Below are 14589 nucleotides of genomic sequence, written 5' to 3'. Positions count from 1 at the left end.
AAGAATACTCCGAAGTTTTTAAAATGCTTGCGGCACGCTCTGTGCACTTCTCTCTGCTCGATAGGGCTTGGTGCGGGGAGGGGGAAAAAGTGGTGAAATATTTGCTCTGAAGTAAATGTTAAACTTCTGTCATTTCTTACTTCGGACTTTGGCCTTGTAAAGTTGGGGGCTTACCAACATTAATATTGGCTTTCTCTCTCTCTCTTTTTGTATGTGTATATATATATATATATATGGGTTTTTTTTTTTCCAGTGGAAACTTGGAGTTAATGGGCACTGATAGTACTTTAAAGTAGGTATTTCACTTCAGTATGTATGTGTATAAAAGAAATATTCGCCCATGATATCTCATCCCTTCTCCTCCTGTTACTCATTCTGGTTCTTATCTAATAGTCTTTTACTTCCTTTGATGATGAAAGACTCCCAAACGCTTTCAACTCCTCCTAAGTGGAGATTGAATTGTCAGGATTCGGTAGTTGTGAGGAGGGAGGGATATAAAACTTGAAGCTCCTATTTATTTTTAGTAATAAAGCTTTGCCTAAGTAATGAAACATTTTGCATTAAGAAACGCACAATTTGGCTGTTCAGCATTGGCACATGGTGTGGCTGCTGTGATAGAATTGTCTATTTCTTCTGTCAGCCCAGATCTCTGCTGCTGCAGAAGTCCATTTTCTCAACTCGTGCTTTTCTGGAAGGCAAGAAATCTCACAGGTTCTCAGTATCAGGCTATCAAAGATCCTTTATTGTATTCTCAGGCCTAATTCTGACATTTAGAGTGATGCTCCAGTGAAACACAGGTAATGATGAAGGTTTGTTACTTTGTAAAGCTCTCTAAAACATTTGACACACCACGGTGTGTTGGCAGGTGAGAGCCAGGAATTAGTCCTGAGCAAAAGATAAGGGTGAAAGAAAAAAAATGCAACCCAGAGATACATACTTTTTTTAAAAAGGAAGCATCTGAACTCCTTAAGCAGATCTTTACAGAATTAAACCTCAGGAAATTTTGGGTTCTCTATTACTTTCCTTCTGCATGGGCCTCATACAACCCCGGCTTAAAACAACAGCTTTGTGACCCTTTGGCACTTGAATCACTGTGGCTACTTCTGTAACTTGGTTGTACCAGCACAGCTTCCTGCATAACCATGCATGGTGAACCAATTCRGGTGAGTTGTTCATATGGAAAAATGCGTCTGTGGACAAATACAGATCTTCCCACCTTCCCATTCCTTATTTGTTTCTCTGATCCAACTTGGTGACTGTGCATGTGATGGGTAAGAGATGGGAACAGGAGATTAGGGGGAAGGTATGTTGTAAAGCAGAGTTTGCCACTGACAATGGTGAAGTTCTTTTGAGCAATCAAATGTGGTCCAAGAGTGGTGTTTGCAGCTCTGCTGACTGCTTCTGACCACTTCACATGCTTTCTGTCTGCTGCATCTGCTGCTGCTTTTGTGCTGGCTCTAAGGATTGTGGTTGCTTGACCCTTCAGTGAGTTGCTTGAGTTCACTAAACTGACAGAAAATTCTTTTTTTCTTTTTTTTTTTCTCTTATATTATTGAGTTTTCTGGCAGGTTAGCAAACCAAATGAGTTAACTCAAAATGAAAAGAGGGTCAATGTGGAGAGCATTGAACTCTGCAGCTGAGAGAGGAAGAACAGGACTTTTCCTCCCGGCAGCAGAAAATAGTCCATGTCTGATGGATGCTCCAAGCTTCAGAAAGACAGCCAAGCCAAGCCATGGTCCCCGTGCTGCTGGAGGAAGTGGTCCTGTCTTCTGCTTCTGCTCCCAGTTCTGTGTTTCCAGCCTTCCCATTGTGAGATGATGCAATTTCTCATGTTGTACGGCAAGTTAGAAGGCTTTTGGTGAAACCATAGCCTGCATGTTTCATCTCTTTCTTGTCCAAGCTTGAACAGGGTTCCAGAAGTTGGCAAATAACTCCAACAGGCTGACTCGGGGCTCACCTAACGTGTATTGAAATGTTTGTGCATCTTGTAATATTCAGTGAACTCTACTTTTAAGAAGCAACCAGCAGAGAACCCTAACAGCCTGCTCACTAGTATTAATCCAGAAAATGGAAGAGCTGGTTTAAATTCAAGGGAATTTGGGACCACATCCTCTGCCTGTCTGCTGACAAGCTCGGCAGCTGAGTAAAATGAAGGGTGGGAAGGGAGTAGTGCAGTAGCTGAGCTGTGGAAGCACTCATCTGGGAGGATGAGGTCCGGAGTTCTGCCTCCTGCTGCAAGTTGTTCTTTAAGTATTTTATCCCATTACTACTTGGTGGAAAAAAAAAGTATAAATGGTTCTGTATCCTAGGATGAGAACTGCAGACAAATGTTGTGTGAAGTTTTGTGGCAACTGAGCCCTCTCCATTTTGTGTTCTTTCTGTGTCCTGGGAGTCTTAAAACCTTTTTCTTCTCTCACTTCTCATTTTAGGAAAAAACAAGTTCTAAGAGCTCTTTTCCAGAGATGGGAACATGTGGGTTTGGACCTTCTTGGTAACATTGGGCTTGGATTTCCTGTATTTGGGTTAAATGCTCTAGCTGCTATCCCATTTTGTAGCCTCAGCTCTAGGAAAGGTGGGAGTTAAGATTCTCCAGAGATAGACCATGACTTCTCAATAAAGAAGTTGAATAACCTGTGGCTTGCTTGGGAATCTCAGAACTGGGAAATGCAGTTTCCACAACTTTTAATAAGGAAGTAGCTGAAGTTACATGTTAAATATGGATGCGCCCACTGATTGTCACTGCCTAAGTTCTTCCTGTCCCGCTGTGTCATCCCAACCCTTCCCTAATAGTGAAAACTTTAAAAAAGAAAAAAAGCCCTTAGATCTGAGGGTGACGGTGGCTTTGCAATAGGTTGGCAGACTGACTGCGCTGGAATGGGCGCCAGAGCAAGGAGAGGGTTGGGAGGGTCTGGCTGGGTTCGGGCCGTCCCCTATCAGTGGCAACAAGGTACGTGAATGAGTCCGGCTGTCTTACGAAACGCCACCCTCCACCCACGCTGGCTGTAGCCCAGCTTTGCTGCGTGCCAACTTTAATATGCCTTTCTTAGCAACTTCAGGATCCTAGGTACAGAGCCCTAAGCACGAAAATTGCGAGTTCCTAAGGCTATATTCATTTTCACATATGATAAGTAGAGGGCTTTTCTTTCCGTGAGGGTGGTTGGAACCCTGGCACTGAATGAATTTCACTCTGAGCTATTTAATTATCACTGCTTCTGCAAAACGGTATCGTGTTGATTTCAGAGACTGATTGTGCACATGGACACGTGTAACTTCCAGCACAGAGCGTAAACCTCCCTGGGCAGCAGGGGCCTTTCGGAAAGGCTGGGGCTTCTCTGGATGCCGCGCGGTGCAGTGTTGTAGTTATGCCCAAGTGTTTCCATTGGCCTTGTGCTCTCAACGCAGAGTTTGGTGGAACTATGATGCTAATAAAATTATCTATTAAGTTGCTTTGTTTTGTGACTTTTTTTTTTAGTCAGGTTTTTGAGATTTGATTTATTTGGCTCACAAAAAAAAGGGGGGAGGGAGGCAACAACAAAACACCCATGTCTAGCCCATGTCTATCAATGAGGGGAAGTGCAGAAACCCAAAAGCACTGGAGCTTAACCTAAAAGAAGATACTGTCCGAAGCAGTGAGCTGCCACCATGGTACCCCTTGCTGTTYATACTAAATTGCCTTGACCTTACTTTAATTATACCTTTTTGGCCAGGGGTGAAGTAAGAAGGTAAATGCTGGTGTATTATGAGGCTCCACCCAGCTGAGATAAATATTTAGGTGAGCTGCACCACCTAGTAATGGCATGAAACTGAAACTTGGGAAGAAATTACTTCGGAAGTTTACATATTCTTATGCTTCTACAGCTGTGCTCCTAATCTTTTATTAATGCACCCAAACTGCTCAGTTTAACTCCAAGTTTGTGTGCAGAGGACCCGTTCTAGGAAGCGTCAGTCACTCATGTCCCTGCCCTTCTCTCCCTTCTACCTGTACTTGGAAGTCTCTCCATGCCTTGGGAAGTCAGGGTGGGGCAAACTCTCAGTTACTGTTTTCTCTTGCCTTCCTCCCTTTATTTTCTGTGCTCCGCGGGCCTTGACGTAGTAGAGAAGYTGCCCAGCCTCTTAGTGAGGCCACTCGTGTGGAGGACGAAGGTCTCTGCTGCTTGTCCCTGCTGATTTGCTCCTGGCAACCTTGGGATGGGCTTTGGAAATCAGCTTGTCTTCACTGTGTCCTCATGTCCCCTCCTCTTGGATACACGAGTGATTAGCTTGCTTCTGCCTTCCTGGCCCTGTTTCCTGGTCCTACCATCGCCTGAAATGATGCCTGTCTTTGGTTTGAAACATCTTCTAAACAGACGCCTGTCCCTCCTTTACAGTAGCAGGCAGTGACTGATTAGGGTGACTGTGGGCCATGTTTTGGGATATTCTTGGCTTGTGCCTGTTATAAGAATGTCATGTGTAATTCCCCTAAAGCTTTGCGTGTGACAGTTCTTGCAGAGGAAACCATCTAGCTTGTGAATGGCTTTTACCCTTTTGGGAACCTTTTTTTTTTTTTTTTCTTTCACTCCTGAATTGGGGACAAAATAAACAGAAATCTCCACTCGTCAGCATTTTTGCTTTTAATAGAAGGAGTTGCCAGCATCCTAGAGCCTCCACTGCATATTTCTATGTCAGTGCTGCAYGGTGAGGTAAAGAAAGGGCTGCCACCGCCAGGTTTGGCGTCCTGAGCTGGACTCACTGCCAGAAGTTTTCTCAAGCTACACCCCTCAACAAAAGTTGCTAAGACACCACTTGTGGGATGCAKTAATAACGCTGTGTTTTCAAAGCTAAAATAATGTATGAAACACAGACTTGGACTAAATTTCTAGTATAAAAATGGTTATTTKTCATTCGAACATACGATCCATGGCTTGTTCTCCTTACCTTTCCCAATTAAGTTTTATGATTTTATATACATAGTCTTTTTCCACCTGACAACAGTATTCGAATACATCACTTTGGTAAAAATGAAACGATGCTTTGAGGAGTTGCCAGCATGGTGAGTTACTTTGGCTGGCAGCAGTATCCCTGGATCCTCTGGCTTGTCCTTCCACTGCTTTTAATGGAGCGTTCACACCATGCCATGCAATTCTGTCATATTGTTGATATGCATGGACTGTGCATAGCTGCATTTTACAATAAACAGTGCATTTACAGTCTGATTAGCGAACGCTTGTTAACAGCAAAAAAACAAAACGGGGAATAAACAGAAYTTATTTGGCATCTTTAGAAATGATGGTGGGCGGGGGGGGGAAGGGGGCGGGATGTTCTCTGCACTCTGAAGTTTTTGCCCTCTTTCCAGGCTGTTTTGTGTGCAGGTCCCTGTTCTCTCTCCCCAGCTGAAATGGCCGCAGTTCCCCCTTCATTGGCTGGCCCCGCGCTGTCGTCAGTGGGGCGGTAATGTTGGGACGGGGCTGCCTCGTTATAACCAGCGGCCCCTTTTCCCTTTCCTCTTTGCCCATCCGAGCTCTTGAGTGGTGCTCACAGCCCATAACACAGAGTAAGTATCTTCTCTGTTCTGGTTTGAGTTTCTTGTGTTCGTTTCCAATGTAGTTGTGYGAAAAAGCCCAATATTTCAGCCGATTATTGATATGCACAGCCTTGACTTGACTGTCTGTGGTCTGTGATTTAATTATGATTATGGACTGGACTGGAAACCTGCCTGTTGGGTTTAAGTGTAGAAGATGCTACACGCGAGTATTTATTAGTATTCYTTTCTATGTCCTGTTTTGTCCTACGTGTCTGTATCTAACAGATCCCTTTATTGTAACTTCCACCGTATTCCTCCCTTTTCCTCAAATTTTTGTATCTAGTTTTTATTGTAACTTGACATACCAAATATATATAGTGTAACTGATGGTTTTAATCCCGGCATGTATTTTCACAAGGAATCTGGGAAGTTTGTAACCAAAACGTTTGCAAATTTGCCGTGTGTGTATTTTGTCAGGCACAACTTGAGTAGAAAGTTATTCACCATCTCCAGCTGAAAGTACAGTTATATTTTAACTGCAGTGTATGCATAGTTCATAGTAAACAACTCAGGGCCTTCTTTTTTTGTGTGTTTTATCTTTATACTAATGTATATTTTGTCTTTTTTTTTTAATTTTTTTTCCACTCAGCAATTCAGAGCCTATTTTTGCGTTTTATCTTTGTGTTAATGTCTATTTTGTCTTCTGTTTTCAGTTAGTATTTCTTCGCTTGGCATTTGGCTTGACAGGATCCCTATCAGAGCAGACCCTTTCTTCAACAGGGGGTTAAAACTACACTAGCGACTGTCCCTGCAGCACCCTCCAAACCACGTCCCGGCTCTCGCTGCCTGGAGCCGGGCGCTTGGTTAGGAGTCACGCTCACCGTATGCCTTGAATCACGCCCTCCCTCCGGGTGCAGCTGCTTCCCGCTCCATCGAAGGCCTTGGAGAAGTGGGGTTTCTCCAGGAGGCGGCTCTGGCGCAAGGGGCGGCYGCTCATGGCTTGAATCCGGGTGCAGCAGCCGGCACGGGGCTGGCGCACGTGCCCAGCCGCATCAATCGCCCCAAAATCTCCTTTATGCCACGCCTGTGCTGAGGTCGCTCTTCCCTGCGAAACCATTCCAATTTTCCCCCTTTTTCCCCTTTGGTTGGGGCATCCGCCTCCTGCCCACCGCCCGCCATGGAGCCGTGCCCGTCCTGCAGCGGGGAGGCGGCGGAGCCCGGCGCGTTCCCGCTGCCCGTGGCCCCCGTGCAGGGCGCCGCGCGCGTTGGCCCACGCGGGGCAAGGGCCGGAGCGCCGGGAGTGGCCGCGGCTGCCGCGCGCCGGCGTTGCGACACCGAGGGCGCTTGTTCCACCGGCCAAAGGTCTCCCCTTGTCCGCGAGCCTCCCCGCGGGCGTGAGGCGCCCGGCGCGGCCGAGACTCAGAGCTGGCACCGCCGCGCTCGGCTCGCGCGCCGCCTCGCGCCGCGTCCGTCGTTCCGCCCGCYGCTGCCTCCCCGTTGCTCGAAGGGCTTTAAAGCCGTTTTTGTAGATTTCCTGCGTTATTTGGTGTATGTAACCATTCAGAGCTCGTAGCTTTCTGCTTGAAAATAAGGCGTGCAGCTTGGGCGCAGGACCCCTTTCTGCTTCCCTGAGTGGTTTCTTCTCTGCCCAGTTCCGTGGCATCGGTTGTGTGTGTGATTTACATGTAGMTGGACTATTCTGGCCTATTCCTTGGATAGTTTAGGAAGCCAGCAATCACAGATTCCTGAAATTCAGTGGGGTTTTGTTGCTGTTGCTGCCTTTCTTTTTTTTTTTCAGCTTAAATGGACTCTTCTATTCCCWGGTTGGCTGTATGCTGTCATTTTGGGGATAACAAATCTGAAATAGTGTACATCAGGAAACATATATAGAATATATATAKAGAGAGAAATATACAAGTAGGTCTTAGGTTCCTGCTTCTTCGTTTCTTTAGGAGTGGGAAGGGGTGAAACCGCAGAGCTGAGGAAAGGAGGGCGAGCAGCAGGACCACCCGGCGTCAGGCCGTGCTCGCATCAGGTGGCAGTGAAACTGCYGCCTGCCTTCATGGTAATTAAAGCCACCGAAGCCAGAGAGAGTGTTAATGTTTTCCTAAAACTCGGTGGGATGAGGGAGAGGAGGGAATGTCTGCAGCTCCTTGCCAGGGAGAGCTTTCTGCTTACGAGCCTCCCTGTTGCTCCCCTTGTGCTGCTTCTCGCCTGGCGAGAATCAGGGCTGGAAGTTGGCTTTCCCCACCCAAGGACAATCGGAGCTGGAAGTTGGCTTTCCTGCTTTGTCGCTCTTAAGCTTTCCTTTTCATGAAGAGTGTGTGAAGTAATTTGTGAGTTTGTATGAAGTATGCAGAGATCCTTCAGATATTACTTTTAAGAAGTCCCRAGTTTTCACTATTTATGTCCCTAAATGCTCTAATACAGAACAACTGGTTCTTCACTGCAAGGCTGCCCTTCGCAGCCTTGTGTTCTCCAGGAACTTGCATAGGTTTGCAAGGTGCAAGCTGGTCACTCMTAAGGCTTCCCCCCTCCTCCCCATATATCACAAACTTCTGTRTTTTGGATTTGGAATTACTGTCAATCTGATAAAAGGAAAACCAGGATTACCCTGCTTGTTATTTTTTTTGTTCTGAAGAGACTCTTGGATTCAGTGTTATTATATCACATCTATATCACACTTGATTAAGTGTTTTTTTTTTCCTTGCTCTCCTTCTTTCCTTCTTCCTTGCTTCCTTTCATCCTTCCCTGAAACAAAGTGATGTTCATGCATGTTGTTCAGTGCAGTCTGTGGAACTCTTGCCTCGCTCCTCTCATCCTGGCTGTTTTCCTTCTGTTCTGGTTTTACGCAGACTCATGGCTGATCGRGTGCTTGTGATCGGCAGTGGAGGGAGAGAACACGCTCTGGCCTGGAAGCTGGCCAAGTCTCCACGTGTAAAGCATGTGTATGTTGCACCAGGAAACGCAGGAACAGCTGACAATGGGAAAATTTCAAATTCAGGTAAAAAACTATATATACGTAGTATTTTTAAATGTTATAGCTAAACTTTAAATTATTCCATTAATCAATTTGAAATCTTAGCTGTTTATGTGAAAAGATATGTATTTTTAAAATCTATAAAGTTTTGGACATGTGAAATACATCTTTATAGGTGTAGTGGGAAGAGGTTAAGTAGTAAAAAATGCCTGAGCAAAGCCTTGTGCAACTCCAGCTGAATTTACAAGTGCTGTTGCAGTGGCTAATTCTTTGGATTTGGGGGTGGAGGACACAGTCAAAATTCCATCCGTCTGTGTTGCAGATTCCCCCATGGAGTAGCTTGGGCTTGCTCTAGAGATTCCTGCTTCCCAGCCATCCAGCTGGGCAAGGGTGGTGGTTTAGCTTGGTACGCACTGCAGCCCAACAGCTGTGTGCTGAACAGCTGAAAAAGTTGCCTGAAACAGCCAGCGCTGGCACCTCTCGGAGAGTGGCAGAGCACTGCGGGGGGGAACCACCTTTCCATCACGGAATCACAGAATGGCTGAGGTTGGAAGGGACCTCTAGGGATCAGCCAGTCCAACCCCCTGCTCCAGCAGGGACACCCAGAGCACGGGGCGACATCCAGGTGGGTTTGGAAGATCTCCAGAGAAGGAGACTCCACAGCCTCCCTGGGCAGCCTGTGCCAGGGCTCTGGCACCCTCTCAGGGAAGAAGTTCCTCCTCACCTGGAGATGGAACTGCCTGTGTTGCAGCTTACACCCATTGCCCCTTGTCCTRTCACTGGCCACCACTGAGAAGAGTTTGGCCCCTTTCTCCCTATATTCTCCCCTCAGGTATCTGTACATATTGATCAGATCCCCTCTCAACCTTCTCTTCTCCGGGCTAAACWGGTCTAGCTCGCTTAGKCTTTCCTCATACAATAGATGCTCCAGTTCCTTAATCGTATCATCATATGCATTGAAGCCCTACGATCCCTCAAACCTGTGCTAATTTTCTCACATATAACATTCCAACTTAGGAAAATGTGTCTTTTTCTGTATGTGTGTTTATGATATTTAGAGATTAAGATTATTTTTAATAATAATTTTGGCTGCCTGTTTGGGAGCTTATAACTTTATATATGAAGCTATGAGTGGCTGTAGTTGAAACTGCTCATATTTACCAGTTTGAAAAATCAGGCTTAAGATGTTTCAGACTGAGCATCTAAAATTAGATGCCCTGTTTAAAAATACTTGTCAAAGGTGCTTGCCTGCAGGCACGCAGTGAATCAGTATGAAACCCAGGATAATTACTCAGAAATTCCAGTCTCATGTCCTTTATATACCAGTTCCTGGAAGGATACTTTACACAAGCGACTTAAGTTTCCATTTAAAACATGTGTTTATGTGCAGAACCAAAGTTAATACAGCATGCATATGAATACGAATCATATGCAGCTGTTTTCTGCCTTTATATTTGCATGTCAGTAAAATCTCTTATTATTACCATCTCATGCAGAAACACGAGTCCTGTCGGACTCTTCTACAGCAGATATTTTATCCTATTTAATTCCATTTGTATGTTTAATTACTAACAGTTTAAATATCTCTGTTCAGATTTTCTTTGAGTATTTGCAACAGCATAAGCAGTTGTTTGTTCTGTTTGATCTCTGAGGAGACTGCGGGAGGAAGAGCATCTCAGGAAAGTCAAATGGTTTCCTCTCATCCCGAGGATCAGACAAAAATCTTTGTCCTTCTGCTAAATCGGGTCAATGCCAGTTTGTACAGCCTACAGAATGTTAGTTTTTGTGGGTTTTGTTGTTGTTGTCTTTTCAAGCTTTCTGAAAAACTCTTGAGCTTTTCTCTCACCCTGTTATGCCATAAAAAATACTGCATCTTCAGAAGGCAAAGTATTTGAGTATATGCATAAGAACGCTTGAGCCAGGTCCACAAAATCTACAACGCATGCAGAAATCCTTTTGTTTTTTCYTTTTTTTTTTTYCYKRRSYKKKGCCTCCCACGTGCTGCAGGAGAGAAATCCACAGGCCACAGGGAGGAGGGCAGAATCTAGGCTTTTGTGAAGAGCTTGATTTCTTTTTATCCAAGAGGAAGCAATTCATAGCTGCTCAGATGCTTTAGCTCTAGCACTGAGGTCTAGATTTGTGCTCGTGGCAGAAATGGAAGGAGAGTTTTAAAGAGGCTCCTGAGCCCTGTTGTAGCAGGTGATGCTTGCGYACCCGTGCCTGTGAAATGCTACCGATGGGTTTGTTTTTCCCTGTGATCAAGGCCTGGCTCTGAAAGTTGATCCTCTCCTGTGGTTCACGAGATTTCCGTTAACTGGGGTTGCAGTTCTGCCTTTCAGATGATTTCCAAAACATATAAAGGCCAACCTAAAATTTATGAATAATTGTCCACCATATAAACCTTGCCAGTACTTCTGTTAAAAAGAGTTCTGCACTTAATGTGGATCAGCAGTTGTTTCTGGCAATAAAGACAGATTTGGGCTGAGTGCCTAAATATAGTTTTATATTTAGTTTAAACTTAATTAGCAGGGCTGATCTTTGGCCGGAAGTGTGTGGAATGGGTTGCTGACTCCTGTTYGAGACATTCATGCAGTGTCTGGGAATGGACAGTAGTGTTGCTGACATCTCTTTCCATTCCATTTTAGCTCTGAATAGAAGTAATACTCTGAACTTTAAGCTCCAGTTCTGAAAAGCTGCGTCAAATTTCCTTCTGTCTGGTTTGGAAGGAATATTTAGCTGTCTTTTTGAGAAATAAAACACTGCTACAAAAACAAACAAACCATAAAAACTTCCCATTCAGTGTGGCTCCAGAGGAAAACAGGGTTATATGTGAATAATGTGACTTACTCCTTTTTATTCGCTACCAGGACATTTCCACATACTGTGAATCTTGTGCCATATTCCCTGTTCCATACCTCTTATAGGTATGTAGGTGAAGCCCAGGGAAGAAGATGATTCAGGACGAAAAGCACAGCCACCTTTAGGGGGACCTTCCTTTCCCTTCTCCCTTGCCTGTGGATTAATTGTGCAGGGAGCAGGGATGGCCCCTCTTCTGTCACCCAGCAAAATGCTGTTCACTAGGGATCTGCTGTTGGTACCTGCTTTCACAACAGCCCCAGGGGACTGGAAAACCAACCCCTTCAATACTGACCTTCATTTTAGTCCAAATTTTAAAGCCAAGCTATGCTTATGTTCTTGCTTTCCTGTGAACCAGCAAAATTGTAGATAAAAGTCAGAAGCCTTTGCGTTTCCTTGCTTGCCTATGTTGGCAAAAAGGAATAATTGAACTGTTACATAGGTATCAAGGAGGTAACTTTAATACCTGCCCCCTGCTCTACTCGAGTAGCATAAGTCTATAATCCAAATGCAGGTTTCAGATAGCTTTTCTGGGTGTTATTCAGAGATTCCTGCTGCTTTTGTAGAAGCAGGRATTTATTAGTGCAGGATGTCAGAAATGAAGAGGGTACCAGCATAAAACTGTGTAAATTTGTCTGAAAGGAGACGCTTTATGCTTGTGCTTGGGACCACAAGTGCTTCAGTCGTTTCCCTGGCACRCAGACTCTCCCTTCACGTCCTCAGGAGGTAGCTGCAACAGGGAACCCGCTCTGCACGTGGCTGCCAGCCTCATCACTAGCACGAGGGCCCAGGAACGGAGGACACCTTAAAGCAGAGGAGCCCAGCTCYGAGGAGGACCTGTACTTTACTCCACTTGCCAAACTCCTACCCCGCTGCGTCGGTCCCCTCCCCGTACAGGCAGCCAATGTGCACCAGGCTCCGCTCGCTGGGTTTTGGCAGAGTCTACAAGTTCACATTGCAGTCCCCTCTAGACCTTGGCTTTATTTATTCTTGATAAAAGCAGGGGAATTGCACAGCCTTTGCGTAAATTTTGATCGTTGGATTTGACACTGTTGTCTTTCTTGCAATTTTTTTTTTCTTCTATGCGCGTTTTCTGGCATTTTTAGTACCATCCTGTAAAATGCCTGTGTGTAAGAAGATAACTGTCCCTGTAATCTCAGATCGTACATCCTAACCAAAATCAACAGCACCCTTCCTTATTAAGTTTAGCCTACTGCAAGAGAAAGKGTCCGAGTCTCCCTTTGTTTCAGTGAGTTCATAGATTAGTGTGGCACCTTTAAGCTCTTACTACAGTGAAAAGAAGAAAAAGAAGAAAAAAAAAAAGCAAAAAACAGGAGGAAGCCATTACTATSCCACTCCAAGCTGCATATTTCTGTCCCCTCTACCATACTGGCACAATCACATGTACAATCACACGTACAACTTCATGGTSAACCTGCTCAGGGAGGAGACTGCCTGCCAAATAAGCTCTTTTTTTCAGCTCTGGGTTATTTTTCACTTGTATCCATTACAATCCTTAGCCTGGCAAATGAGATATTCCCAGAGATGGGAACAATTTGTGTATGTTAGTGTAGAGGAATTCAGACTTCTGTTGTTCTCCTCTGCAAGAACAATTCAGACTTCTGTTGTTCTCCTCTGCAAGAACAAGGTGGATTTAACATTCACGTCAAACTGTGGCCTTTTGGAGTTGGATTTTGGGTTGTTTGTTTTAGGGTATATTGTTTCTTTGTAGACACATGCAGACCTCACATGTGCAGGCCTTGCCCTTCTAGCTGCACAATGACCCATCATTCAAGAATGTGAGGCTTGTTAAAATATTGCTTCAGTGTTACATGACAAATAAATGCTTAGTGACTTGCAGTCTCACCACCTTTTTTTCTTTTTTTTTATTTTAATCTTTAACAGCTGTTTCAGTCAGCAATCACAGTGCCCTTGCCCAGTTCTGCAAAGAGCAGGAGATCAAGCTGGTCGTGGTTGGCCCAGAGGTTCCTCTTGCTGCTGGTAAGAAAGCAAACGACAGCCCATAGCCTTTGCATTTTTGGAAGAAAACTAAATGTTAAKGGCAGTCTTCTTCCCACCACAGTCATCAGTATCAAAGGGTGTCCTTGATAGCAGTGGAAGTAGATCCTGTAGATTCATTTTCATCCCTGCACAACCCTAAATTCAAGAGAAATCTTCTTGAATTTAGGGTTGTGCAGGGATGAAAATGAATTTGTGAAAGTGTACTGTGTGAGTGCTGTAGCAGTTACAGTATTCTCAACAATTTCATTTCTTTTTAAGTTCTTTGAAATAATAAAAGAGGTATCACCATGTTTCCATGTTGTAAAAGAGGTAACACAGTGTTTGCATTTATGAACCTTGGTGTTATTTTTCTATGGAGATTTCCTAAATGAAGATTTATGAATATGTTCTTAATTTCTCTGCTTTATGTTTTAATTTGGTCAAGAATTCTTATCTCCTTTGCCTTCATGAATGTGGAGTTTTTGGCTAAAAGTTTTAATAAGAAAAGGGAAGACTGTCAACTCTTCCCAAATGCAACAGATCCCTTTAGCCCCAAACATTGCAGGATTAGCTGCTGCTGGTTACCTAACAACTGCACCATAAGGCCTTTCTGGTAAAATATTGGCTGCAATGATGGCTTCACGTTCTTGACATTTGTTCCAGCAAATCAAAACACCTGCGGATTTGGTAATGCATAATTCTTATAAATCTGGTAATTTGAATAACTTTGTGTGTGTGTTGGTTTTCTTAGGAATTGTTGATGACTTGACAGCAGCTGGAGTGAGATGCTTTGGTCCAACAGCAAAGGCAGCCCAGCTGGAGTCCAGTAAGAGCTTCACCAAAGCTTTTCTGGATCGTCACGGGATCCCAACTGCAAGATGGAAATCTTTTACTGATCCTAAAGCAGCATGTAGCTTTATCAATAGGTAATTTATCTTTTTTCATTAAAGCAATGTGTATGTACTAGATATCCAAAACTGACCAATGATTGCTAATGTATCAATACTTCTGTCAGTGAAACATCTGTAAAGGTTTTGAAGGACAATCTGAAATAACACTGTCACATTGCAAAATGTTTGGTAATTAAGCTCCATATTTTTTGGCCCTTAATGAAAATTGAACTCAGAGTTCAATTTGGAAGGTAATACCTGAGAGGTTTTTTGGTTTCTTTTTTTATTTTTGTTTCCCCAAATTGCTTAGTATGGAAGGCAGCTTGGGGTGTGATAGTTATAGTAGGTTCTGTCCTTATCTC

General features: G+C 44.3%; 1 protein-coding gene across 3 annotated transcripts in view; it reads left to right on the top strand.

Moving 5' to 3' along the window:
- The first annotated feature begins 267 nt into the window (after nucleotides 1-267).
- GART (phosphoribosylglycinamide formyltransferase, phosphoribosylglycinamide synthetase, phosphoribosylaminoimidazole synthetase) overlaps nucleotides 268-14589 on the top strand; it is a 35170-nt gene continuing 20848 nt past the window's right edge. For 2 of the 3 annotated variants that reach the window (XM_026040365.1, XM_026040364.1), the window contains exons 1-4: nucleotides 268-292; nucleotides 8356-8504; nucleotides 13242-13337; nucleotides 14089-14263. In XM_026040365.1, the coding sequence (XP_025896150.1) occupies nucleotides 270-292; nucleotides 8356-8504; nucleotides 13242-13337; nucleotides 14089-14263 (443 nt within the window). In that variant the 5' untranslated portion in view covers nucleotides 268-269. Of the gene's footprint in view, nucleotides 293-5463; nucleotides 5531-8355; nucleotides 8505-13241; nucleotides 13338-14088; nucleotides 14264-14589 lie in introns of those variants that run through there. The other variant, XM_026040366.1, reaches the window with a different exon arrangement.

The sequence above is a fragment of the Nothoprocta perdicaria genome, unplaced genomic scaffold (genome assembly GCF_003342845.1).
Source record: "Nothoprocta perdicaria isolate Ctin4 unplaced genomic scaffold, notPer1 scaffold_254, whole genome shotgun sequence".
In the NCBI taxonomy this organism is placed as follows: Eukaryota; Metazoa; Chordata; class Aves; order Tinamiformes; family Tinamidae; genus Nothoprocta; species Nothoprocta perdicaria.
The sequence above is the reverse complement of the archived record's forward strand: the minus strand, read 5'-3'. Positions and strand labels throughout refer to the sequence as shown.